Here is a 21,801-nt window from a genome sequence, read left to right as displayed (position 1 = left end):
TGATCTTTGGTCATCTGTTCAACAGGGATTTGCTTTATTATCACTAACTTTTTATCTGCCAGTCTTCTGCATAGATACACTGTGCTGTTAGTTTCATTAGGATTAGTTAGAGATTAATGTTAGTTAAAAATTATGGAAAACCATGAAAATTATTTTTTAATGATTAGATGGAAATTCAGTTATATATTCTATGGCATTGAAGTTAGGTTTTAAATGGCAGTTGTTATAATCAATGATGAGTTTGTTAGCTTGTCAAGGCAATATAAATGTATGAATGTATAAATGAATGGATGAATGAATGAATGTATAGGTATACAAATAAATAAATTAAGGGATAAATGAATAAATGATTGATAAGTAAATGAAGAAATTAAGTAATTTAATTATTAAAAAAAAATTAAGTTTATTTATTACTGTTGAAGTGTTGTTAACAGACTTCAACAAGTCAACCAAATAAACAAAAGGTCACGTCAATCAGTTAATCAACCAACTGATCAACCATCCAATCATACAACTGACCAATCAACAAACAAACAATCAATCAGGCAAAATTTGAGATTGAATGTAAAAAAAAAAAACAATGAACCCATAAGCTCCTCTGCCAACAACTCTTAGTTTATCAAACTTTTCCATATTTAAATTGAAAATTTATTTTATATTAAATAAGTTATTACCCTAGCCACTTATATAATAAGTACTAATACTATTTTATTTTTGTGTTTTTGTGAAATAAAACTTTTAATTTAAGACTCTAATCTTCAGAACCACTTGTCTTTAAATTTTAAAACTGTTAATTAAATTAAATTAAACTAGAGTAGACCACTAAAGTAAATTAAACTAAAAAAGTCTTTTAAAGTTTTTTAAAGTTTAGTTTGATTATCATTATGAGAATGGATTTTATCATGATTTTATTATTATTATGTAAAATCGTAGTTTATTATTATTTTTACAAATAAATATAAAAAGAATATTTCTATTGAAATAAAACATAAACTTATCATGAAAATGATCACTCTTGAAATAAAATAAATGTGTGCAAAACGAAAAGTTAACTTAAGTGTACGTTAAATATTTAAAAGTAAAGTTTTTTTAATAGATAGCTTCTGAAGTTGAAAGGTTAGAATAATGATAAATTTAAAGCAATGACAGTATCAGATTATGATACATAATTTTTTCAATTAAATTAGTTAACTTTATTATAAATTACCCTTAATGAAGACTACAATATGGTTAAAAAACGTATATAATACTCTTTAACAACCGGCATACATCGTACACGGCGCATCACACACTTAATTGTTGCACCTTAATCATAGACATCCATGACTTTAATTGATTTTCTTCAAGTGCATGTGAATGAAGATGAATCCATGCATCGTAACAATGCATTGCAAATGGCGGAGGTGTGAACAGGTCAGAATATGGTATACCAGAATATGGTAGCAGATTACACCACAAAAGAGAAGCCTTATAAATTAGTGTTGCGTGTGATTTTATTGGGAAAAAAACTTAATGAAATTTTCTTCAAACTGAAAAATTGTAACGTTAAAATCCAATCCAAATGTAATAATAACAAACTTAATAATAACTATAAATTATACAATGACGATATTAAACAGAAATAATTGGCGAAAATTGATTAAAATCACATAAGAAATATTATAATAATAGCATATAAATATAAAACTAATACGCAAACTTTACTAAAAAAATTAACACCAGTTTCACTTTCGTTTTTGATATTATTTATTATTATAATTAATAATAATATTATTATAATTTTTAAATTATAATTAATAATAATTATTATATTGTAATTTTCAATTATTATTACGTAATACAACCGTCAGAACAAACGAACGACATCATTCATTGCCAAACAACATAAGCAAAAAAAACTCCCATTGTGAAATACATATATACACGCGCGCGTGCGTGTGTGTGAAAATGTGTGTGTGAAATGTGTGTGTGTGTGTGTAAATGTTTGTGTAATAAAACTTATTACCATATTATCGTGTGCATCACCTTTACAAAAAGGTCTTAAACTTTCATTTATACATTTTTATCCTCAAATTGATAAAAATGAATCTGAAAAATAATAATAATAACATAAGTGAATATTATTCGAAACGAAAAATACAAATAATAACAATGAAAAAAGAAAATTATCATTTCTATATATATTTTAACAATTGTTGAAACTTCTTTACAACAGATTATCTGGCGATTAAAGCTATATATCCATTGTATATTATATATATGTGTGTGTGTGTGTGTGTGTGTGTGCGTGCGTGCGCGTGTGTCCTGCATGTTATCACAAGTAGAATCATAACTATCATCATTCTCATCATCACCAATAATAATAATAACAAAAATAATATTATTATCGTTTTAAATCGTTCTTTATATTTGATCACCGTTATCATCATGGCTATTAGGAAGAGCAGGCATACAAAAACTCTAACGAATGTTTTGTAAAATGTTTGCGTTGAAAAATAATAATAATATTAATAATAATAACAACAATAATAATAAAGATTAATATTATTATTATTGTTATTCAAATTATCATCATCAAGTTATTCTTAATAGAGTTATGATTTTACTCAAAATTCAGCATTTTAATTATTAAAAAAAAAAATCTAAAAAAAAATGTATCGATTTATTCATAATATAAGCATATGCATATTAACGTTAATTTAGGCCTGCATTACAGTAATAAAATTTATTCAAAATTCAGGCCTACATTAATATTAATTTATGCATAGTTAATGTTATGAATAATTTATGAATAGTGATTAGGCCAGATAGTCGTAGACGTCTTTCTGGCCATCGGCTCTCTCGAGGTATTCCTTCTCGATCAGTATGTCTATGCATTTCTGAAGAAATTTTGTTCCTCATTAATTTACTTGATTACTTTTACTCATTTAATCAGTAATTCATTCATTTCTTCATCTATTCGTTCATTCATTCGTTCATTCATCTATTAATTCACATTCGTCCACTCAGTCAATACAATACGATACAATATTTCTATTCGCTCATGGAAATTCATCTATCCACCCATTCATTCATTCATTCATCTATCCAATCATTCATTCATCCATCCATCCATTCATTCATTCATTCGATCAATCCACGGACTTTGATGATTGGCACTTTGGGGCAGAACCTCTGAGACAGTTGGTTGAGTACTTCGACCAATAGCTGCTGATGCTTCAATCTCTTCCTCATCTTCATGATTCGGACAATGGCGGCCTGTATGTATGTATGTACGTTTGTATGTTCGTTGTTTTGTTTGTTTGAATGTTTGTTGTTTGTTTGTATGTTTGTTCGTGTGTATGTTTGTGGGTATGTAAGTTTGTTCGTAGGTTTGTTTGTATGTCACGTGACGAATACATAAACAAACGTCATGTGACCTGGATGACGAGTTTGCGGTCTTCTTCGATGTTCTTGTGCGTCTCTTCCTGCTCCTGGCGCGTCTCAGCTTTCATTGGAACGTTGATGTTCACCTTGAACTTTTTACTGGGTGTCACGTGATAAGGTTACGACGATGACGATGATGATGATGGTGATAACGATGTTGTGATTTATGATAATGATTGCGATGATGACGATTGTGATCATAATCGTAATAAATAAATGAATGAATGAATGAATAAATAAATAAATAAATGAACGAACGAACGAACGAACGAATGAATGAATGAATGAACGAACGAATGAATATTAATTCAATGCAAACTTTTTATAATCCAGCTGTAGAGATATAACAGCCGTAGGTGGTAGTAGCTGTACTGAGTTGTCGACGCCATTAGCAGCTAAACCACTACCGCTACTAGCAGCTAAACCGCTGCTGTTAGCAGCGCTTCCACTGCTGCTGCTGCTTTCAGCATTGCTACACGAAACCAGTTTGGTTTTGAGGAGGATTTGAAGGACTGGTTGTAAGATGTCCTGGTGGTGATGATGATGATGATGTTGGTGTTTGTGATGATGATGATGATGATGTGGTGATGATGACGATGGCGTTTGTGATGATGATGATGATTGTGTTTGTGATGATGATGATGATGATGATGTTTGTGGTGCCGATAATGATGATGACGTTGATTAGAATGACGGATTATGATTATGATTAGTGAAATGGTTATATAACTGATGAGAAGCAATATCCTCGTTAAAACTTTGACAATAAAAATTACCATAATCACAATCATTATCATTACAATCACCATCACCGCCATCATCACAATCATCACCGCCATCATCACAATCATCATCACCACCATTTCAATTTGCGTATTCTCATGCAGTTGTTGGACGGTGTAGCTGAATGACTGGTTGAATTGCAGGAGTACGGACATTTGAAAGGTGGATGCCTGCAATCATCATCATCGTCATTATCATCATCATCGTCATCATCAGTATTATCAATCGAATCATAATCGTTATTACCGTCATCATCATCGAGGCAATCATCATTGAAATCTTAATTGTTATTATCACTGTCGTTCCTTATATCGTCATCATCCTCATCATCATCATCATCATAGCCAACACCATCATCATCACCACCACCACAACCACCAGTAGCAGCAGCAGTAAGCAGAAGCACCAACCTGCAGAATGTGTTTCTGCTGAAAGCAGTTAGCAGCTAATTCTCCTTTGGACATGTTGTAGAGCCAGAAGAGTTTGCGACCATTGTGCCTGCTACTGTAGAAAGCTGCGAATCTAAGATGGCTTCGTTCAAGCTGCGTTCGGCATAAACATCACGTGATTGCAACAAACGTAAACATCACGTGATTGCAACAAAAAAAAACACCACGTGATTGCAACAAGATAAACAACACATCACGTAAATAACAACAACAACATAAACAATCTTACAAAACAACGACAATAAACAATATAACGAGACATCACACTGCAACAACAAAGACATAAACAACACGTGACATCAACAGCACGTGACATCAACAGCACGTGACATCAAACAGCACGTGACATCAACACCACGTGACATCAACACCAGCAAACAGCAAGACCCCTGCAATACCTCAAGAGGAAGAGAAAAAAGCGTTGACTGCTGGAATGGCCAGGAGCCACTGCTCAATACTTGGATGAAGAGGTCAACTGAATTTGTGTGCGTGCGTGTGTGTGTGTGTGTACGTGTAAGTGCTTCATATGTCGTTTGAGGCTTTCCTTTCAATCTTCCCTGACACCAATTCATTCACTCATTCATACTTTTACTCAATCGTTCATCTATTCATACATCCATTCATTCACTAATTCATTCACTCATTCATTCACTCATTCATTTATTCATCTCACTAACTATCCAACGACTCGTTATTACTCTCCAAATGTTGTCTGAAGCTCTCATTCAGGTCCTTACTGACACCAATGTCCTGATACATTCGCTGCAGCTTAGACGTGTATTCATAGCCACAGGCTTGCTGTAGTTGTTTGTTGTTGTTGTTGATGTTGTTGTTGTTGTTTGTTGCGTTGTTTGTTGTTTGTCTGTTGTTGTTTGTGTTGTTGTTTGTTGTTGACGTCTGATGTGTTGTTTGTTGATGTTTGTTGGGCTGATGTTGTCTGTTGGGCTGATGTTGTTGTCGTGTTGTTTCTTCATGTTTGTTGGGCTGATGTTGTTTGTTGTGTTGCTTGTTGTGTTTGTTCATGATGTTGATTTTGGCTAATGGAGACAGCAAACGACATAAACATCATCAACAACAACAACCACAAAAAAACAACAAAAGATCAGCAACAAAAGATCGGCAACAAAGGAATCTTAAAAGAACCACAACAAAGGAGCCGCAACAACAGCAACAAAGGAACCCTAAATAAACCTTAAGTTTTGAAATCATGCTGGCTTCAGCGTCGTCTGACGTAGACATGTGTTGGACTAATCTGTTGATGTTGTTGTTATTGTTGTAACTGATGTTATTGTTACTGTGATTATTGTTGATGCTTTGTTGTCATTGTTGTACTAGAAATCATTCATTCGTTCATTCATTCATTCATTCATTCATTCATTCATTCATTCATTCATTCATTCATTCATTCATTCATTCATTCATTCATTCATTCATTCATTCATTTATACATCCTTCATGGAATGATAAAAATATTAAGTTCGTGAAACGATCAAAATTTTTAGCTATTGACATACATTTTCTTCTTAATTTCATTAATTGTTTGTTCATTCATTCATTCATTCATTCATTCAATCATTCATTCAATCATTCATTCAATCATTCATTCATTCAATCATTCATTTGTTCATTCAAAGTGAACCTTTTGGCAAGCATTTTGCTATAAAATTTCTGGAAAACATCTTTATCTTCAATGTATTTAAACACGATCATCTATTGGTTAGGGTAAAATTTCATTTATTTATTTATTCATTCGTTTGTTCGTTCATTCATTTATTCATTCATTCATTCGTTCATTCATTCATTCATTCGTTCGTTCATTCATTCAATCAATAAAACGATCAATTAATCATTCCTTCAATCGTTAAGTGAAAACATGTTGAAAGAAATAAAAAACCACGTAAATAAATAATCCAGTTGAACTATTTGTCATTCATTCATTCATTCATTCGTACATTCATTCATTCATTCGTATATTCTTTCATTCATTCGTTCATTCAACAACCAACCACTTGATTCAATGTATCTTCTAGTTCAGCTTCTTCAGGGTTTTTGGAACTTTTTTTCAGCAGCAAATCGCAGTACCTGAAAAAAAACCATCGTCATCATCATCGTCCCCATCATCATAGTCATCGTCTTCCTCATCATCATCATCATCATCGTCATCATCATCGTCATCACCATATCATTATCAACCTAGCCAGGAGCTCTGGGGATTTGCTGGACATGTTGGCTGACTTTGTAACAGAATTGTTGTTGATGAACTTTCTACAAGCCTGATTGGGTGATTGATTGATTGATTGAATGAATGAATGAATGAACGAATGAATGAATGAATGAACGAATGAATGAATGAATGAAGAATGAATGAATTAAAGGATGAAAAAATAACGAATAAACAAATGAATGAACGAACAAAACGAGTTAATGGATGCATAAATTTTCTCAATCAAAACAAAATGACCATCCAACCAACCAATAAATCAATCAATCAACCAACCAACAAACCAATCAATCAACAAACAAACCAACCAATCAATCAACCAACCAACCAATCAACCAACCAATCAACCGACCAACCAGTCACCTTATCGAGAGCTTCGACGAATCCTGAATCACTATTGAATGCGACTATAACTAAAGCGTTGTACCTTTTGTGGATTTCAAGAATCGTCTGCACGTATGTCTTTGGGTCCTGAAACAAGTGAATGAATGAATGAATGAATGAATGAATGAACGAATGAACGAACGAATGAGTAAATAAACGAACGTGTGGATGAATAAATAAATGAATGAACAAATAAGTAGATAAATAGTTTAACTCCGCTTATATTTCTAGGAGCACATATTCAACCTCCAACACTACAAAATTTAAAAATTTAACCACACACACACACACACACACACACGCACACACACACACACACACATGTACAACACACACACACACGCATGCATACACAGACACACGTACAAGCACAAGCCTACTAACGTTAATTGCAACATCTTTAGTTTTTTCAATAGCAGTTAGACCTTGGTTGGTGATGTGGTTTTCGAGGGAGACTTTAAGCTTGGCAAATCCTTCATTGCTTACGTGTGAGACTAGCTGATACATACGCGCTAGATCTGTGTTTGTGTGCGTGTGTATGTGCGTGTGTGTGTGTATGTGCGAGTGTGTGTGTGTATGTAGGTGTGTGCGTGTCTATTGTCTGTCTGTTTGTTTGTTTGTTTGTATGTATATGTATGTGCGCAAAAAAACTCTGTACAGTAGTTTCATTAAAATTTATGTATGTGAGTGTGTATGTGAGTGTGTGTGAGTTCATGCGTATATATAAATGTATTTTGTATGTATGTGTGTGTATGTGTGTGTGTATGTGTGAGTGTGTGTGTATGCAATTGTTTTAAGAGGTTTTCGTTCGTTTAATTGTTTTAAGAGGTTTTCGTTCGTTTACTTTGAAACAACGAAGCGAAACCAGAAACTAACACAACAAACAAACAAGCATAAACACACACGTACATACATACACACAGACACACACAAAAACAAACAAACATACACACACAGATACGTACGTACATACGGACACACACAAACAAACATACGTACGTACAAACATGTCACACACACACATACGTACACGCAAACAGACAAATTCATACACACACACACATACACACACAACACACACACACAAACAAACTAGCAACGACAACAAACAACAACAGCAGCAGCAGCTGACCATCATTCCTATCGTTATCGAGCAGAGTTTGAAACTCGGACTGAAATATCTCCAAGTGCTTCTCGATGAGTACATTCTCGCATACTTTGATCAGCTGCTCCTGTGTACTGTCGTGTAAGTACACGCGCACTCTTCGGTATTCCTCTTGCAGTCGGGCCTCAGCCTGGTGATGATGATGACGACGACGATGATGATGACGATGATGATGATGATGACGATGATGATAAGGAGAAGTAGGAGGATGACGAGGGTAGTGATGATGATGATGATGGGGGCTAGTGACGATAATCATGATGATAATGAGGAGACCTTCTTCATATACTCAGTAACGGAGTTCTGCCTGAGGAATTCTGAACTTTCCCTCGAGTAGAAACTCTTCGTATCCTCGAGGAAGTTACTCTCGAAGGACGACTTGTACACCCCCAACGTAGGACCCCTCATGGCTGGGTCCTCTTCGTTCAGCCCTAACTCGACTGGGTGGGTCAGTGAAGTTGGTGATAAATTTATAACTGTAACAAATCACAAGAAATCTTGGAAAAAGTAACTAATTGCGTTTGTAAAGTGGATAAGAATGTACCATTAACATTATGAAAACCAATTTGAGACTCAACCAATCATAATCCTTCCCAACCAACCGACCGACCAAAACCAGCCAGCCAAACAAATTCACCTTCCCGACTAACTAACTAACTAACTAACTAACTAACTAACTAACTAACTAACCAACCAACTAACCAACCAACCACCAACCAACCAACTAACTAACCAACCAACCAGCCAACCAACCAACCAACCAACCAACTAACCATAGCAGTTGATAACCCCACTGACAAGACTGGTGTTAATAGTTTCGCCTTTCCTCTCTCTCTCAATCAAGCGTAGGACTGCATTTGTCACTTGGTGGTTCAACTCGTGAAAGAGGTTGTCGCGCCACGTTACAAGGGCCAGCTGTTTTGTGGCGACGGTGGTGACGACATTGTGGTAACGATGGTAGCGACAACGACGACGTCATTTGTCGTGGTGATGATGTTGTAATTGTGGTAATGATGGTAATGCAACTGTGATGATGATGATGATGTGAATGTTGGTGACGTTGTCTAAGTGATTATGACGAGATCATTTTACCACAACTGTACTATCAACATCATCACCATCTTTATCTCCATCATCCCCATCATCATCCCCATCATCATCATCCCCATCATCATTATCATTCCTAAACATCACTAATTCCTAACAGAGTAAATCTCGTAAATGTTTTTCTTCCCCTCGTCACACTCCCTTTTGACCCAGTGTCTGTTAAGGTAGCTACAGACGCCGTTTAAAACTTTACTCGAGAACTGATAGTTCTCCCATTGCTTGGTGTAAAACTCTAGAACATTCTCATTCATCAGTTCTTGGCCATCCTGATCAGTTACAGGGTGTTGTTAGTATTGCCGGTGTTGTTGTTGTTGTTGAGTTGTTGTTTGTGTTGCTGTTGTTGAGTTGTGGTTAGTGTCAATGTGATTGCAAATTTGTTTGCGGTTATTGATGTGATACTGTTGTTAATTAATGTTGTTGTGTCATTGATGTGATATTGTGGTTGAAATTGATGTAATTTTTTGCACGTGACTGATGTTTTATCAGTTATCAGTTTCCAAAATTTATTTTCAGATTTAAGCATTATTTTTTTATTATTTTTACTCTTAATTTATTATTTTATAACTAACATCCACCAAATAAAAACAAAAATTAACAAAAAAAAAACCCAAAAACCTTTAAAAGATTAGCTAAATAATTTTTCAAAAATTCCTTTAGCTTTCTATAGAGTTCAAACCCGACGAACTGAGCTCCCGGTGAGGTGTTTTGATTTTTTTTATTCCGAGTGTTCGTGGTCAGCCGGGTGTTGTGGTGATTAGTAGTACCTTGGTTCACATTAGTGCAGTAGTTATAGACGTGCCTAATTCCATAATTTCACAGATTTTTTAAATATATATTTTATTAGTTGTTAGGTGAAAGAAAATAAAACATATATTTACACTTTGACTGAATAAATATTGTTGAATATTACAGGAGGCAGATTAAATGTTGACTGATTAATTTGTATTTTTTAATATTAACATAGACAAACATGAGAAAATTGAAAAATAACAAATTTATATGAGAAATTACACAGTAATAGGAAGAAAGACTAGACAAATGACTGACTAGACAAGGCTTGAAAAATAAATGGTTACATTTCAAACCACTTTACATAAGAAAAAACTAGACTAACAGATAGACAGACAGACAAACAAATAAATATAGAAGCAGACGATTCACTTCAATTCACTGCACTTAAGAAGCTAAACATACAAACAGACAGACAAAAAGGAAAAAAAAACCACAGAAACATTTCAATTCACTTTTTAAAAATAGAAAGCTAAACTGACAGACAGTCAGACAAACAAATAGATAGAGACAAACACAGACAATACATTTCCAATCCTAAATATTTCAAATCCTAAAGAACCACAAAGGATACGTATAGAGCTCCACATATCTTATCTTATTCATATATCTCCTCTGGTAGACATCATCAATGCCTGATTTCAAATCCTCCCACATTTGCTCCAGACTAATCTGCTTCAATCCATGCGAAGAGACGGCAGGAACCTGATTATTATCAGAATTCCAATTAGGATTCGAACTGGATGAAAACATCTGCAGTGTGAAATATGAAATGGCTATCTTTATTCATTCATTTTTTATTAATAAAATTACTTTTTTTTACGAATATGGTTAAAATTAAAATGCTTAGGTAAAATAGCCATTCTACCATTTTCCTCTTTTATATAATATAAGAATAAGTTGTTAATTCATAGATTTAACATTTAGTAAAAAAACTATAAAATACATAAAAAAAACACAAACAAATGTTGGAAATTAAAGAAATCATGAAACTTAGAGCTAACCTGTAAGTGAAATAAGCAGTACTTGTGAAAAATGTCTTTATCTCGTGCGTAAAAAGTTAATTTCTATGAAAAGTTTTTAGCTTTTTTTTGCAGTTAGTGAAGAATGGGAAATAATCAAAACACTGAGGACAAAACACAGACAACTATTAAATTATGAATTAATTTAATTTAAATAAAAATTAGAAAGTTCAAATTACGAATTTAAGTTTATTTAGTCAAATTGTATCACTTTCAAATTGGAATAAATATAATTTAAAGAATTCATTCACCAATTAGTCACTTTCTTGATAAATAAAAATATTTTTACACATTAAAAAATCATTTTTTTTTATTCGAGATCAGGACTGGCAAAAACAATTGGCTAAGTATTTATTACGTTACATCACTCTAATGTCGGTAATTACACCGGTAATCATATCTTTTATCAAAATTAAGAGAGTTTGAATGATAATTATTGTTAAAAAATAATGTAATTGTTTTTTTTAGGTTTTCTGTAATTTTCATGGTTAAATTTCAACCGTCAAAAAATTTAAAATATGCACTTGAAGATTATTATAGATTGAGTAAATGAATTTCTTAATGTTCTACCTAAAAAGTCTAACATCTGATGTTCAATTAACAAACTACATATGATAGCACCATCATTGATGGTTTTAAAAAATTTTAAATATCTTAAAATATGAAAGAACTTCAAATTTCAGTCTAGTGCATATGTATATATACGTAAGTGCCTCAATGATGATCAGTTCATTCAGGCAGTGATGAATTCTCCTGTATAAGGTCCATGCCGAAGTGAAGACGTTGAAGAGGAATGACCAAGTTCAATGATGAAATAAAAAGTATTGTCGACAGGTGTGTGCCACTACGGTTGATTTATGAAAAGAGTTAATGCGCTGCACCTTGGTTTGATGGGGAGTTTTAACGAGCTAATCGCAAATGTCGAAAAATAGGAAATATTTGTCAAACTTACACCGTAATAATTGGTTAGATTCTTTGAAAGGTAAACATAAACTCTATTCAGACAAGCGCATTGGGCACTGGAACAATTTAATTAAGACCACTAGCAATCCAAAGGATAAATGGCAAACTGTTAACAAAATTTTATGTAACAGTAATGATGATATGTTGGATGCGGATGTCAAATGCACACCTCAACATTTTTTTGCAATTTTTTTATTGATAGAGTCAAAAGAATTATTCAATCTGCAAAGTGAAGCAGCATTAGACTGTTTTTATTGGTTTGGCTCAAATCTTATTAGCCAATCAGAAAGTTGCGCATGGAATTTTCGTTGACGTCATTTTAGTTCGGTTAGCACTGTTGTTAAGACTGTAAGCGATTGTGTATGTATTGTATGTGTGTGTGTTTCTATGTGTGCGTGCAAAAAATACAAAACAACGCAATATATTTTGCCTCGAGATAGAAACACATTCGCCATAACGACAATTTTATTATATATTTTCAAGTCCAGCCACTTTAATGGATTATATATAATTAATAATTATATTTGATTAAAATTAATTCATAAAAATAAATAAAAATTGATAACAGTAATAATAATAACATAAAATAATAATAATGACGTCTTTGAGAACAAATAAAATGGAATTTTAAGTAGCATAATATATAACAATTTCGACAAAAATGAAAATAATAATCAATTAATATTATTATTTATCAATAAAATAATAATAATGTTTTTCGTTCTCCCTCTTTCCCTCTGCATCTCTCTCTCTCTCTCTCTCTCTCTCTCTCTCTCTCTCTCTCTCTCTCTCTCTCTCTCTCTCTCTTATTTTCTCACCTCTCTCTCTCCATCAATTGTTTGACGGTTTGAATGACTTTCCACTGAAAAGAAAAATTTATTAATTACTGTTATCATAATAAAATGATATTGACCTATATTTTTATTTATACAATATCATAATTTTACCCAGAAATAAATCATAATTTCATATAAAAATAGGTCGAAACTTGACCTATATTTAACGAAAATAGGTAACAACTTGACTTAATTAAAGAACAAATATAATGTGATTGGTTATTTAACATGAAATGATCAAAACATGATCTATAAAACAAGCAAACACCATAACTTGACCAATTCGATAGAGAAGATTATGGTCTAATCTATTGAAATAAAGCCGCAATTTGACCTATTTAACAGCGGTAGCCAATTATAAATCGAGAAAAAAAATGGACCGACCCAATTATTTTCTTCTCGACGGTTTTCGGTTCGGGTCGTGCCCTGTTTAGAACTTTCAAGAAGTCGTTGGTCTTGGCCCTCATCATAGCATGGATATACGCCTGTGAACGAATGAACGATTAATGGATGAATGGTCGGATGGATGAATGAATGAATGAGTGAACGGATGATTGAGTGAATGAATAACAAACCTTAGAACATTTAATGTGATAGTGGAGATAATTGCGGAGTGTATGGATCAAGTTTATGGTGTTGTCTCTGGCTGCCAGACTCGTGTGTCGGGGAAACAATACTAAGCAATCAATCAATCAATTCATTCATTAATTAAATCATTAACTAATTCACTCTTCCATTAAGTCACTCACTCAAGCACTTGTGTTGAGTTGTATTCACTCATTAATTCATTCTTTCACTCACTCATTCATTCATTCATTCCTTCATTCATTCAACAGCAACCTACCAAACGTTATATATCCAATGTTATCTCCTGTTTTTGCAGACGTGTTCTGCAGCTCCAATGGTGGTTCTTTGTGGTTGAATAACACCTATAATGGATAAATTAGGATAATAATAACACGTATATTCATTCATTCAGCAAGTCATTCATTCATTCAATCAGTCATTCATTCATTCATACAAAAAAAAAAATACAACAGATAAACAATACAACACATCCACCCAATCTTTCATCCATTTTCATTTGTTCATCCATCTATTCATTTATTCCATCAATTCATTCATCAATCTATTCATCCATCCATTCATACATTCATTCAATCAGACGCCACTCAGAATACAATGCATCACAGCACAGCACAACAAAATGCAACAGGAAGAAGACCTGAGGGGCCTGTTGATACTGCCTCCTGCCCTCTTTGAACTCTTGCATGAAGACCTTGCCAATTATGACGTCATCCACGTCCCTGAAAACAGTACTGAAGATTACTGTTACCCTATCTTTCTTTGCCTCGACGTACCTGATTTATCGGTTGTTTAGTGGCTGGTTGATTAAAGTCAGTCGGTTTGTTATGGATTTGGTTAAATTATTTGTTAATTAATTGACTAATTAATTGGTTAGTTAGATGAGTAATTAATATTAAATTAGTTTAAAAACTGTTTGGTTGATTGAATAATTGATTGATTGACAGGATAATCCCCAGCCCCATCATCACTAACATAGTCTCATCGTCCCTGTAATTAATAACAGCCCTTTTCTGGCTGTTCTGTTCTTTCTGTTGGTACTCGAAGTACTTCTCAAAGACGGAGGCAAAACAATTCCTCTTGAGTAGGCCGGCCTTCTTAATCGCCTCTTCCTTATTGGCTGGAAGGTTGTTCAAGTCAAACAGGATTGAGACATTATAGCCTGTATGTTTATGTGTGTGTGTGTGTGTACATGTATGTGTGTATGTATGTATGTATGTAGTACACATGTGTGCGTAAATTTTAGGCCATAATCATAACAAACTAAAGAGACAAACACATACATAAACAAGCAAACAAACACAGGTATAAACAAACAAATAAACATAGATAAATAAACATAGATAAAAAAACAAAGTATTAGCATAACCTTTCTCATTAGTCGTCAGTAGTTGTCCATATTCTCTCTTAATCAAATCATCAGCCCCATGCTCTTGCAGATCTTTATAAAACTTCAAGGATATAGAGACCTGCAGTACAATGAAAATTATTGGCAGAATAATAAAGTGTTCTATCATATATAATAAAATAATTATCACCATTATTATTTTTCTTTGTATCATTTTATTACAATTGGCATAATTATAAATATATATATTATCACTAATAAATATATTCATTTATTATAATTAAAATGATTATAACAAAGAACTGGATAAAAAACATTATTATGAAATATATATATTACTGACCATAATTTTTGATTTGTCATCATTTGGATTAGAGATGTGATAGAGCACCCCATCAAAATCTAAAACAGTTATATACAGTGAAATAATTATAATATTTTAATTATGCAGATATTTTATTCATTTTATTATTAATAAATACAATTTTATTATGAATTATTATTATTACACTACATTACATTAGTTAAATTGAATTGTATGCATGTACTTATATAACCAAATGCTGTTGGAAAAATAAAAACTATTATGAAACTAAAATGTTTAGTAGTTAAAATAATAAGTGATTTTGAAAATTAAGCAAAGCAAAATTTGCAAATTTAAATAAAATTTCAAACCAGCAATTGTCACTTCAATTAACTCATGCTTTACTCTGTTGAAATAAAATAATATATAGTTTTTTTAACTTAATGATCAAAAATTAATTATTTTATATTTATTTTAACTAAAAATAACAGTTTAATTAATTTACCAGGAAATAAAAAATAAAATAGGGGCGAGAATTATAAGAATGAATTACCCAGCCGCTGCATTAGCGAACTTTAAAGAAAGCGTATCTTCAATAATTTTGTTGTTAATCTCTAATAAAATCATTTTGAACGAATGATTGGTCGGCGAATCCCTTGAAAATAATGATCAAAAATTTAAATCAGGGAACTTCCGTGATCCGTAAACTAAACGGAAGTTTAGGCAGACACACACTTTATAACATTTTAAAAGTAAACGTTAGTATTAAATTTACATAAAAGTTGTTTTATTCAATATATGTTTTTAAACATTTCCTGAAGACTCATTCTCTTTTTTGTTTTTATTTGTAATAAATAAATAATATTTTTTTAAATTTATAAATTTAATTCTAAAAACATAACTTGAATGAATTTAAAATTCAATTTCGATCGCCTTTTCACACTACTATGTGCAATTTCTAATGTGTGTTGGTTACCAGTTTAATAACGGCGATAGATAGTTTTGAGTTTCCGAAATTAAAATAAATTTCTTTTTTTGGAGAAGATAAGTTTATTTATCACAAAATAATAAGTATATTCATATATTCATTTAGTTTAGATAAAATGGGTCGGCGAAATAGATCAAGTAGTGCCAGTATGAGCAGAAGTAAAAGTGCTCTAACTCCTAAAAGTCGTAGTGTCAGTCCTAATCGAAATAACAAGAGAAGTATAAGTAGAAGCCGTAGTGGAAGTCGTAGTAGAGGGACGAGATTGCATTTGGCGGACGTGGATCCGGATTTGTCGGCTAGAGATATTGAGAAAGCTTTCGAAAAGTTTGGACCCCTCATTGAAGTTTGGGTGGCCAAAAGTTTTCCTTGTTTTGGGTTCGTTGTTTTTGAAAATAGAAAAGATGCCACAGATGCTGTTGATGCTCTAAACGGACAGTAAATATGGATTTTTTTCAATTTCCACTTTGTCATTTGCATTTTTGTTTTTGAATTTAATAATTTAGTTATTAACAAATTTGGCCAAAAATACTTAAAGAACACTAGATAAAATTATCATTTCAGTACTGAAGGATCTATTAGTAACTTATATTTGTATTAGAATCAACAAGAAACATTTTGAAACATGTCTTACATTTTTAAAATCTAAATATAGCACACTGGGAAACAAAAGATTACGAGTAAGTTACGCTCTGCCAAGAATTCAAGATAGAAGAATGAGGTCGTTTGGTGGTCGAATGGGGCAAACTGACCTTAGGTTTGTAAAGTAATATTGTTATTGTTGATATTATTTTCATAAATAATCATAATTTATTAAAATTAATAATAATACTAACAGATGTTATCAGTGTGGGGCTAGAGGACATTTTGCAAGGGAATGTAATAGGGGTAGGTTTACAAGGTCACCCCCTTCACGGAGGCGCTGGTCTAGGTAGTATTTCTCTAATTAATTTAATTATTTAGTTAGGTATCTTTGTTTATTTTAATCTTCCGAATAATCCACCGTTAATTAATCTCATTAATTTTTATATATAATTGCGCTTTTAATCTGTTTTTTAAATTTTGTTAAGTAAGGTTAAACTAGTCAAGTTAATGTTGATGCAATTAATAAATGAATGGTTTCCAGTTATTTATTCATTTCCATTTTGTATTTAATTAATACCATATTTCATGATAATAATTATTATTATTACTTTATAATTTTTAAACGTATTATTATTATTGTTATTATTATTGTTGTTGCTAATAGCTTAACTACTGCCTAAGAATTTAATTATCTTTCTCTTTATTTTAACATGAATTGACCATAATTTTCGAAATTATCATTATTAATATTATTTATTATTGTTATAATTGATATAATATTAACTTTTATCATAATGATGATAATATTGATGCTAGTGATAATAATGATGGTGATGGTGATGAGGAGGAAAAAGGAGGAAAAGGAAAAAGATTATAAATATGATGATGAGAGTATTTTTGGTGGATGATATTGTTGTTGGGGTGGTTTTGAAAAATATATTGATGGTTTTGTTGAACAAATGGCAAAGCAGAAAGGTATACAAATTTTTTTTCTTTCATTTTCTTTAATAAATTTTTCTTTCTTTCATTCATTCGTTTATTTGTTTGTTTTTCTCTCTTTCTATCATTGTTATATCCGTTATTGGTATAACTTTCGTTATTTATTGCTTCCATTATTTGACTGTTGTCAAAAACTAATTTTGAATTTGAATGTAAATAGATTTTTTTCATTTTGTTTTCACTCATTCGTTCAGTCATTCGTTCGTTCATTCAGTCATTCGTTCAGTCATTCAAACGTGTTATCAATTATAAATTTTTCTTTCAAAAATTTTTTAACCCATAAAAAAAACCAGGTCGCCAATCAGATCCCAGAGAAATAGATCACCAATGTCAAGGTCACGTTCTAGGTCAAGGTCACGTTCAAGGTCGAGGGGGGGGAGAGATAGGCGGAGGGGTGGTGGTCCACGCGGCAAAACATCCACGAACATGATTGACAGCGATGATGGCAGAGATAATAAGGATGAGCGTGATAGAAAAGGGAGCTGCAACAATAATGGTGATGAGGCTATCAATAGAAATTCCAAAAATAGCGATTCTAAAATTAGAAATTCCTCGAATAGAGGTTCTAAAAATAGAAATTCTAAAGATAGATCGCCTGGTGAGGTCAGCGACGACGACGATGACGATAGGCAAAAGAAAAAAATTAATGCATATACTAAGGAGATAGAAAGTGGTAGTGGAAAGTAAATATTTTCGCTCCTTCTTTTGTTTGTTCGTTCTTTAATTTGTTTGTTTATTTTTTTGTTTGTTTGCTTGTTCGTACGTATGTATGAATGTATACATGTTTGTTTGTCTTGAGATTGATAGGTTTAATTTATTTTTCTTGATACGATTTGTTTCCTCATCCTAAATAATTTCTTATGTTAATCACCCTCGCCCCCAATCTCTCATCTATTTATGCACTTTTACTACTTTAATCGAGTTTACTTTTATTCAGTTCAGTTCTATTTAAACTTTTTTAACTATTTATTTAATTTTTTTTCCAAACAGGAATACAACACCAACTGCAGTTGCTTCTAATTAATCAACCGTTGATTATATATATATATATATATATATATATATATATATATATATATATATATACATATATATATACATATATATATATATATTTATTTATTTGTATGATTGAATGAACGAATAAAAAACGCGTGAATGTGTTGAGATTTAATTTTGGAATGTAATAAAAGACAGTCGACACAATTTCCTTTAATTAAGTTGTGTCTATGCTTGATACAATGCCTTACAAACATTCAAACATACATACAAACACATACATACATGCTTACATATACAAGCATATTTACATGTATACATACTGCATGCATGTATAGTTACCCCAACACACACACACACACACACACATATATATATAGAGAGAGAGAGAGAGAAGAGAGTTGTTAAAAAAAAGTTTGCTTATGTATGTTGTTTCTGTTTGTTGTAAAAAGAATCTTTGTTAATTACGTTGATAAGTCAATTTTCCTAATCTATTTATTCATTCGTTCGTTCGTTCGTTCGTTTGTTTCATATCAAACTTTAGTATTAGATGTGTTTGCACGTGGGCTGGTTTATGTGATTAGCGTCTTTTCAAATAAGAATCGATAAAACTGCCATGTTTATCTATATTGATGGCTCGGTTTTTCTCTACAACATCATTTTTAAACAAAATATTAAAAAAAAATAGTCAATGACTATCGTTATTAAGTAAAAATTATTATAAATATATTAAAAATTATTGTATAACAATTATTATAAATGTATTAAAACTTATTATATGAAAATTATTGTCCTCTTGACTTTCCTTAGATATGTTAGATGCGTCATTCACATGGATATGTCATTCATCAATTTCACACGCACATCTCCACCTTGCTATCAAACCTCACTGTCTGATGACTTATAGAAGAGAAGGCACACGTTTTCTGACCTTATGTGGTCTTCTTTTACGCTATGCTCGGATCTTCTGATTTTTTTTAAATTTTTAATATAATTAATTTTAATTTATTTATTCGTATTGCGATAGTGGGAGCATTGAGATATGTTTCTTTGATTAAATTCTATGTAAAATTTTGTTAGGTTAGCTGGTAGCTCAGACGGCAAAAACGCCGTATTTAGCCTAGTTGTTGCGAGTTTACCTGGTTTGAATGCTGTAGAGTCCCAGAAAAAAGGGCCAGAAAAAGCAAATGCAGATTTAGCAAAAGAGTGTTTAACACGAGTTAAGAAGCAGTGAGAACAAGAAGACGATCGTCACATGAGAAGGGGTGAGTTTTGCATTTTTTAGGATGCACACAATTTCAATTGCAAAGCTGGAGTTAAGTGGAGAATATATAAGAAAATATCCTTCCCGATTTTCAAATCTACTTTATGAAGAATAAAAAAAATAGTCATATGTGTGTGTTTGTGTGTAAAACAATAAATTGACTACTATAACTTACATGGAGTCGTCGCATTCAAACCACTGGTTACCAAGACTCCTAACATATGCCACATAATGTCCAGAATGTATTGTTGAGCCAATATGCACGCAGTACGCTATCAGACGGTAGAGTTTAGTTGAACCTTTTAATAATAATGATGTTATTATTATTATTTTCTTTTAATTATTTTCGTGTAATGTAAACAGTGTAATGTAATGTTATTTTTGTAATGTTTTTTCGGCAAACATATTTGAAACCGCACTCATATGTGCCATAGAAGCTGTGTTGAGACAATCAATCAATTAGTTTATAAAGCGCTGTTTCCGCGATGTTCAACAGCGTTCCTCAATGAATTTTGCAAACAGATGGGTCTTGAGACCCATTTGAACTTCATAAGTGATGGAGAAGTAGTCAGAGAAGGAGGTAGAGAATTCCAGAGAAAAGGGCCAGAAAAAGCAAATGCAGATTTAGCAAAAGAGTGTCTAACACGAGTTAAGAAGAAATGAGAACAAGAAGACGATCGTTTAGGCTCAATTAATATATCTTATAAGTACTTAGGAAATCATTTAGATTGAGAATTTTACATATATGTGCAAATTTTAAAAATTATTCTATATATTTTATAGGTATTCAGTGCAAGAGAACAAGATATGGAGATATATGAGAAAAGAGAGGGACACGAGCAACTAGACGAGCAGCAGAGTTAAAAGCTTTACTTAAAGGATAGAGTGTAGAATCAAGAAGACCATAGTAGAACGAGATACAATAACCAATCCTAGATAAGACTAAAGAAGTAACAAGAAGGAGAAGAGTAGGATCGTCAAGAAAAGGCAAAAGTTTTTTATTCTACGTAGATGAAAGTAAGAACTTCTAGCAACACTATTAATCTGAGAAGAAAGAGACATGCTAGAATCAAAGATGAAGCTTAGACTACGAAACTTATGAGAAACATCAAGAGTTTTAGAACCAGGTAAGATGATAGGAGGAATAGTACTAGAGTGTTTAGATTTATTAAAACAAATTAATTCAAATTTAGAAGGATTAAGTTTAAGACACATAAAGCCAGACCGAGTGATAATTGAAAAAAGTCATAAAGATAGATTATGAAGAACACTATTGAGATTAGATGGAGGAAAAGAAGTATAAATATAAGAATCCTTAACATATAGTTGACTAGTGAAAGAAAAATTATTAATAATACGAGGTAGTTGAGAAGTATACAATACAAATAGGAGAGGGCCACGGAGAGAATCCTGAGGTACCCCAAAAGTAAGAGTAGAAGAGTTAGAAGTAGAATTATTGAGAATTTTGGAATGTTTTACAATCTTATTTCATTTTTGCTACAATTAGCATTGTTTATTAATTTTAATCAATTGAATTATTTAAACTCAAAAAATTTGAAATGTAAAAGAATGTTTTTTCCTTACCAT

The 21,801-nt window shown here is 32.1% G+C and overlaps 4 protein-coding genes across 4 annotated transcripts in view; 1 reads left to right on the top strand and 3 right to left on the bottom strand.

Annotated features, from left to right (window-relative positions):
- HELRODRAFT_129966 (hypothetical protein) overlaps positions 1 to 633 on the bottom strand; it is a gene marked incomplete at both ends in the record, with an annotated part of 6,693 nt that extends 6,060 nt beyond the window's left edge. The window contains 2 exons of the mRNA XM_009014541.1: positions 1 to 84; positions 587 to 633. The exon at positions 1 to 84 is cut by the window's left edge and continues 122 nt beyond it. Of these exons, the coding sequence (XP_009012789.1) occupies positions 1 to 84; positions 587 to 633 (131 nt within the window). The remainder of the gene's footprint in view (positions 85 to 586) is intronic.
- An 842-nt stretch (positions 634 to 1,475) lies between these two features.
- HELRODRAFT_109814 (hypothetical protein) lies at positions 1,476 to 11,077 on the bottom strand (the record flags this gene model as incomplete). The annotated part of the gene is made up of 21 exons (XM_009014540.1): positions 1,476 to 1,958; positions 2,288 to 2,879; positions 3,145 to 3,258; positions 3,420 to 3,525; positions 3,746 to 3,954; positions 4,287 to 4,379; positions 4,620 to 4,751; positions 5,057 to 5,133; positions 5,336 to 5,456; positions 5,850 to 5,910; positions 6,298 to 6,368; positions 6,665 to 6,740; positions 6,852 to 6,931; positions 7,243 to 7,350; positions 7,648 to 7,781; positions 8,396 to 8,558; positions 8,705 to 8,868; positions 9,202 to 9,343; positions 9,634 to 9,801; positions 10,151 to 10,334; positions 10,899 to 11,077. 20 exons carry the CDS (start codon positions 11,075 to 11,077, stop codon positions 2,799 to 2,801), a joined length of 2,463 nt encoding a protein of 820 aa, XP_009012788.1. The 3' UTR covers positions 1,476 to 1,958; positions 2,288 to 2,798.
- A 2,406-nt stretch (positions 11,078 to 13,483) lies between these two features.
- HELRODRAFT_186765 (hypothetical protein) lies at positions 13,484 to 16,089 on the bottom strand (the record flags this gene model as incomplete). Its single annotated transcript, XM_009014539.1, has 9 exons — positions 15,936 to 16,089; positions 15,754 to 15,788; positions 15,422 to 15,480; positions 15,100 to 15,199; positions 14,706 to 14,892; positions 14,371 to 14,506; positions 13,990 to 14,074; positions 13,721 to 13,821; positions 13,484 to 13,630 (listed from the first exon to the last, which is right to left on the bottom strand). The coding sequence occupies exons 1-9, from the start codon at positions 16,007 to 16,009 to the stop codon at positions 13,484 to 13,486; spliced, it is 924 nt and encodes a 307-aa protein (XP_009012787.1). The 5' UTR covers positions 16,010 to 16,089.
- Positions 16,090 to 16,358: 269 nt separating this feature from the next.
- HELRODRAFT_97702 (hypothetical protein) lies at positions 16,359 to 19,737 on the top strand. Its single transcript, XM_009014538.1, has 7 exons — positions 16,359 to 16,805; positions 17,023 to 17,124; positions 17,206 to 17,298; positions 18,245 to 18,634; positions 18,942 to 19,000; positions 19,067 to 19,237; positions 19,339 to 19,737. Exons 1-5 carry the CDS (start codon positions 16,486 to 16,488, stop codon positions 18,973 to 18,975), a joined length of 939 nt encoding a protein of 312 aa, XP_009012786.1. The 5' UTR covers positions 16,359 to 16,485; the 3' UTR covers positions 18,976 to 19,000; positions 19,067 to 19,237; positions 19,339 to 19,737.
- The last annotated feature ends 2,064 nt before the right edge of the window (positions 19,738 to 21,801 follow it).

Source organism: Helobdella robusta, assembly GCF_000326865.2.
Source record: "Helobdella robusta unplaced genomic scaffold HELROscaffold_14, whole genome shotgun sequence".
In the NCBI taxonomy this organism is placed as follows: domain Eukaryota; kingdom Metazoa; phylum Annelida; class Clitellata; order Rhynchobdellida; family Glossiphoniidae; genus Helobdella; species Helobdella robusta.
This window is presented reverse-complemented; position numbering and strand designations above follow the sequence as displayed.

What these genes read in the sequence shown, in the direction of transcription:
- HELRODRAFT_97702 (XM_009014538.1), top strand. Translation starts at nt 16,486, where the DNA reads ATGGGTCGGCGAAATAGATCAAGTAGTGCCAGTATGAGCAGAAGTAAA. An exon ending in GTTGATGCTCTAAACGGACA is followed by an intron (nt 16,806 to 17,022) that starts GTAAATATGGAT and finishes ATCTAAATATAG; the next exon opens with CACACTGGGAAACAAAAGAT. An exon ending in ATAGAAAGTGGTAGTGGAAA is followed by an intron (nt 18,635 to 18,941) that starts GTAAATATTTTC and finishes TTTTCCAAACAG; the next exon opens with GAATACAACACCAACTGCAG.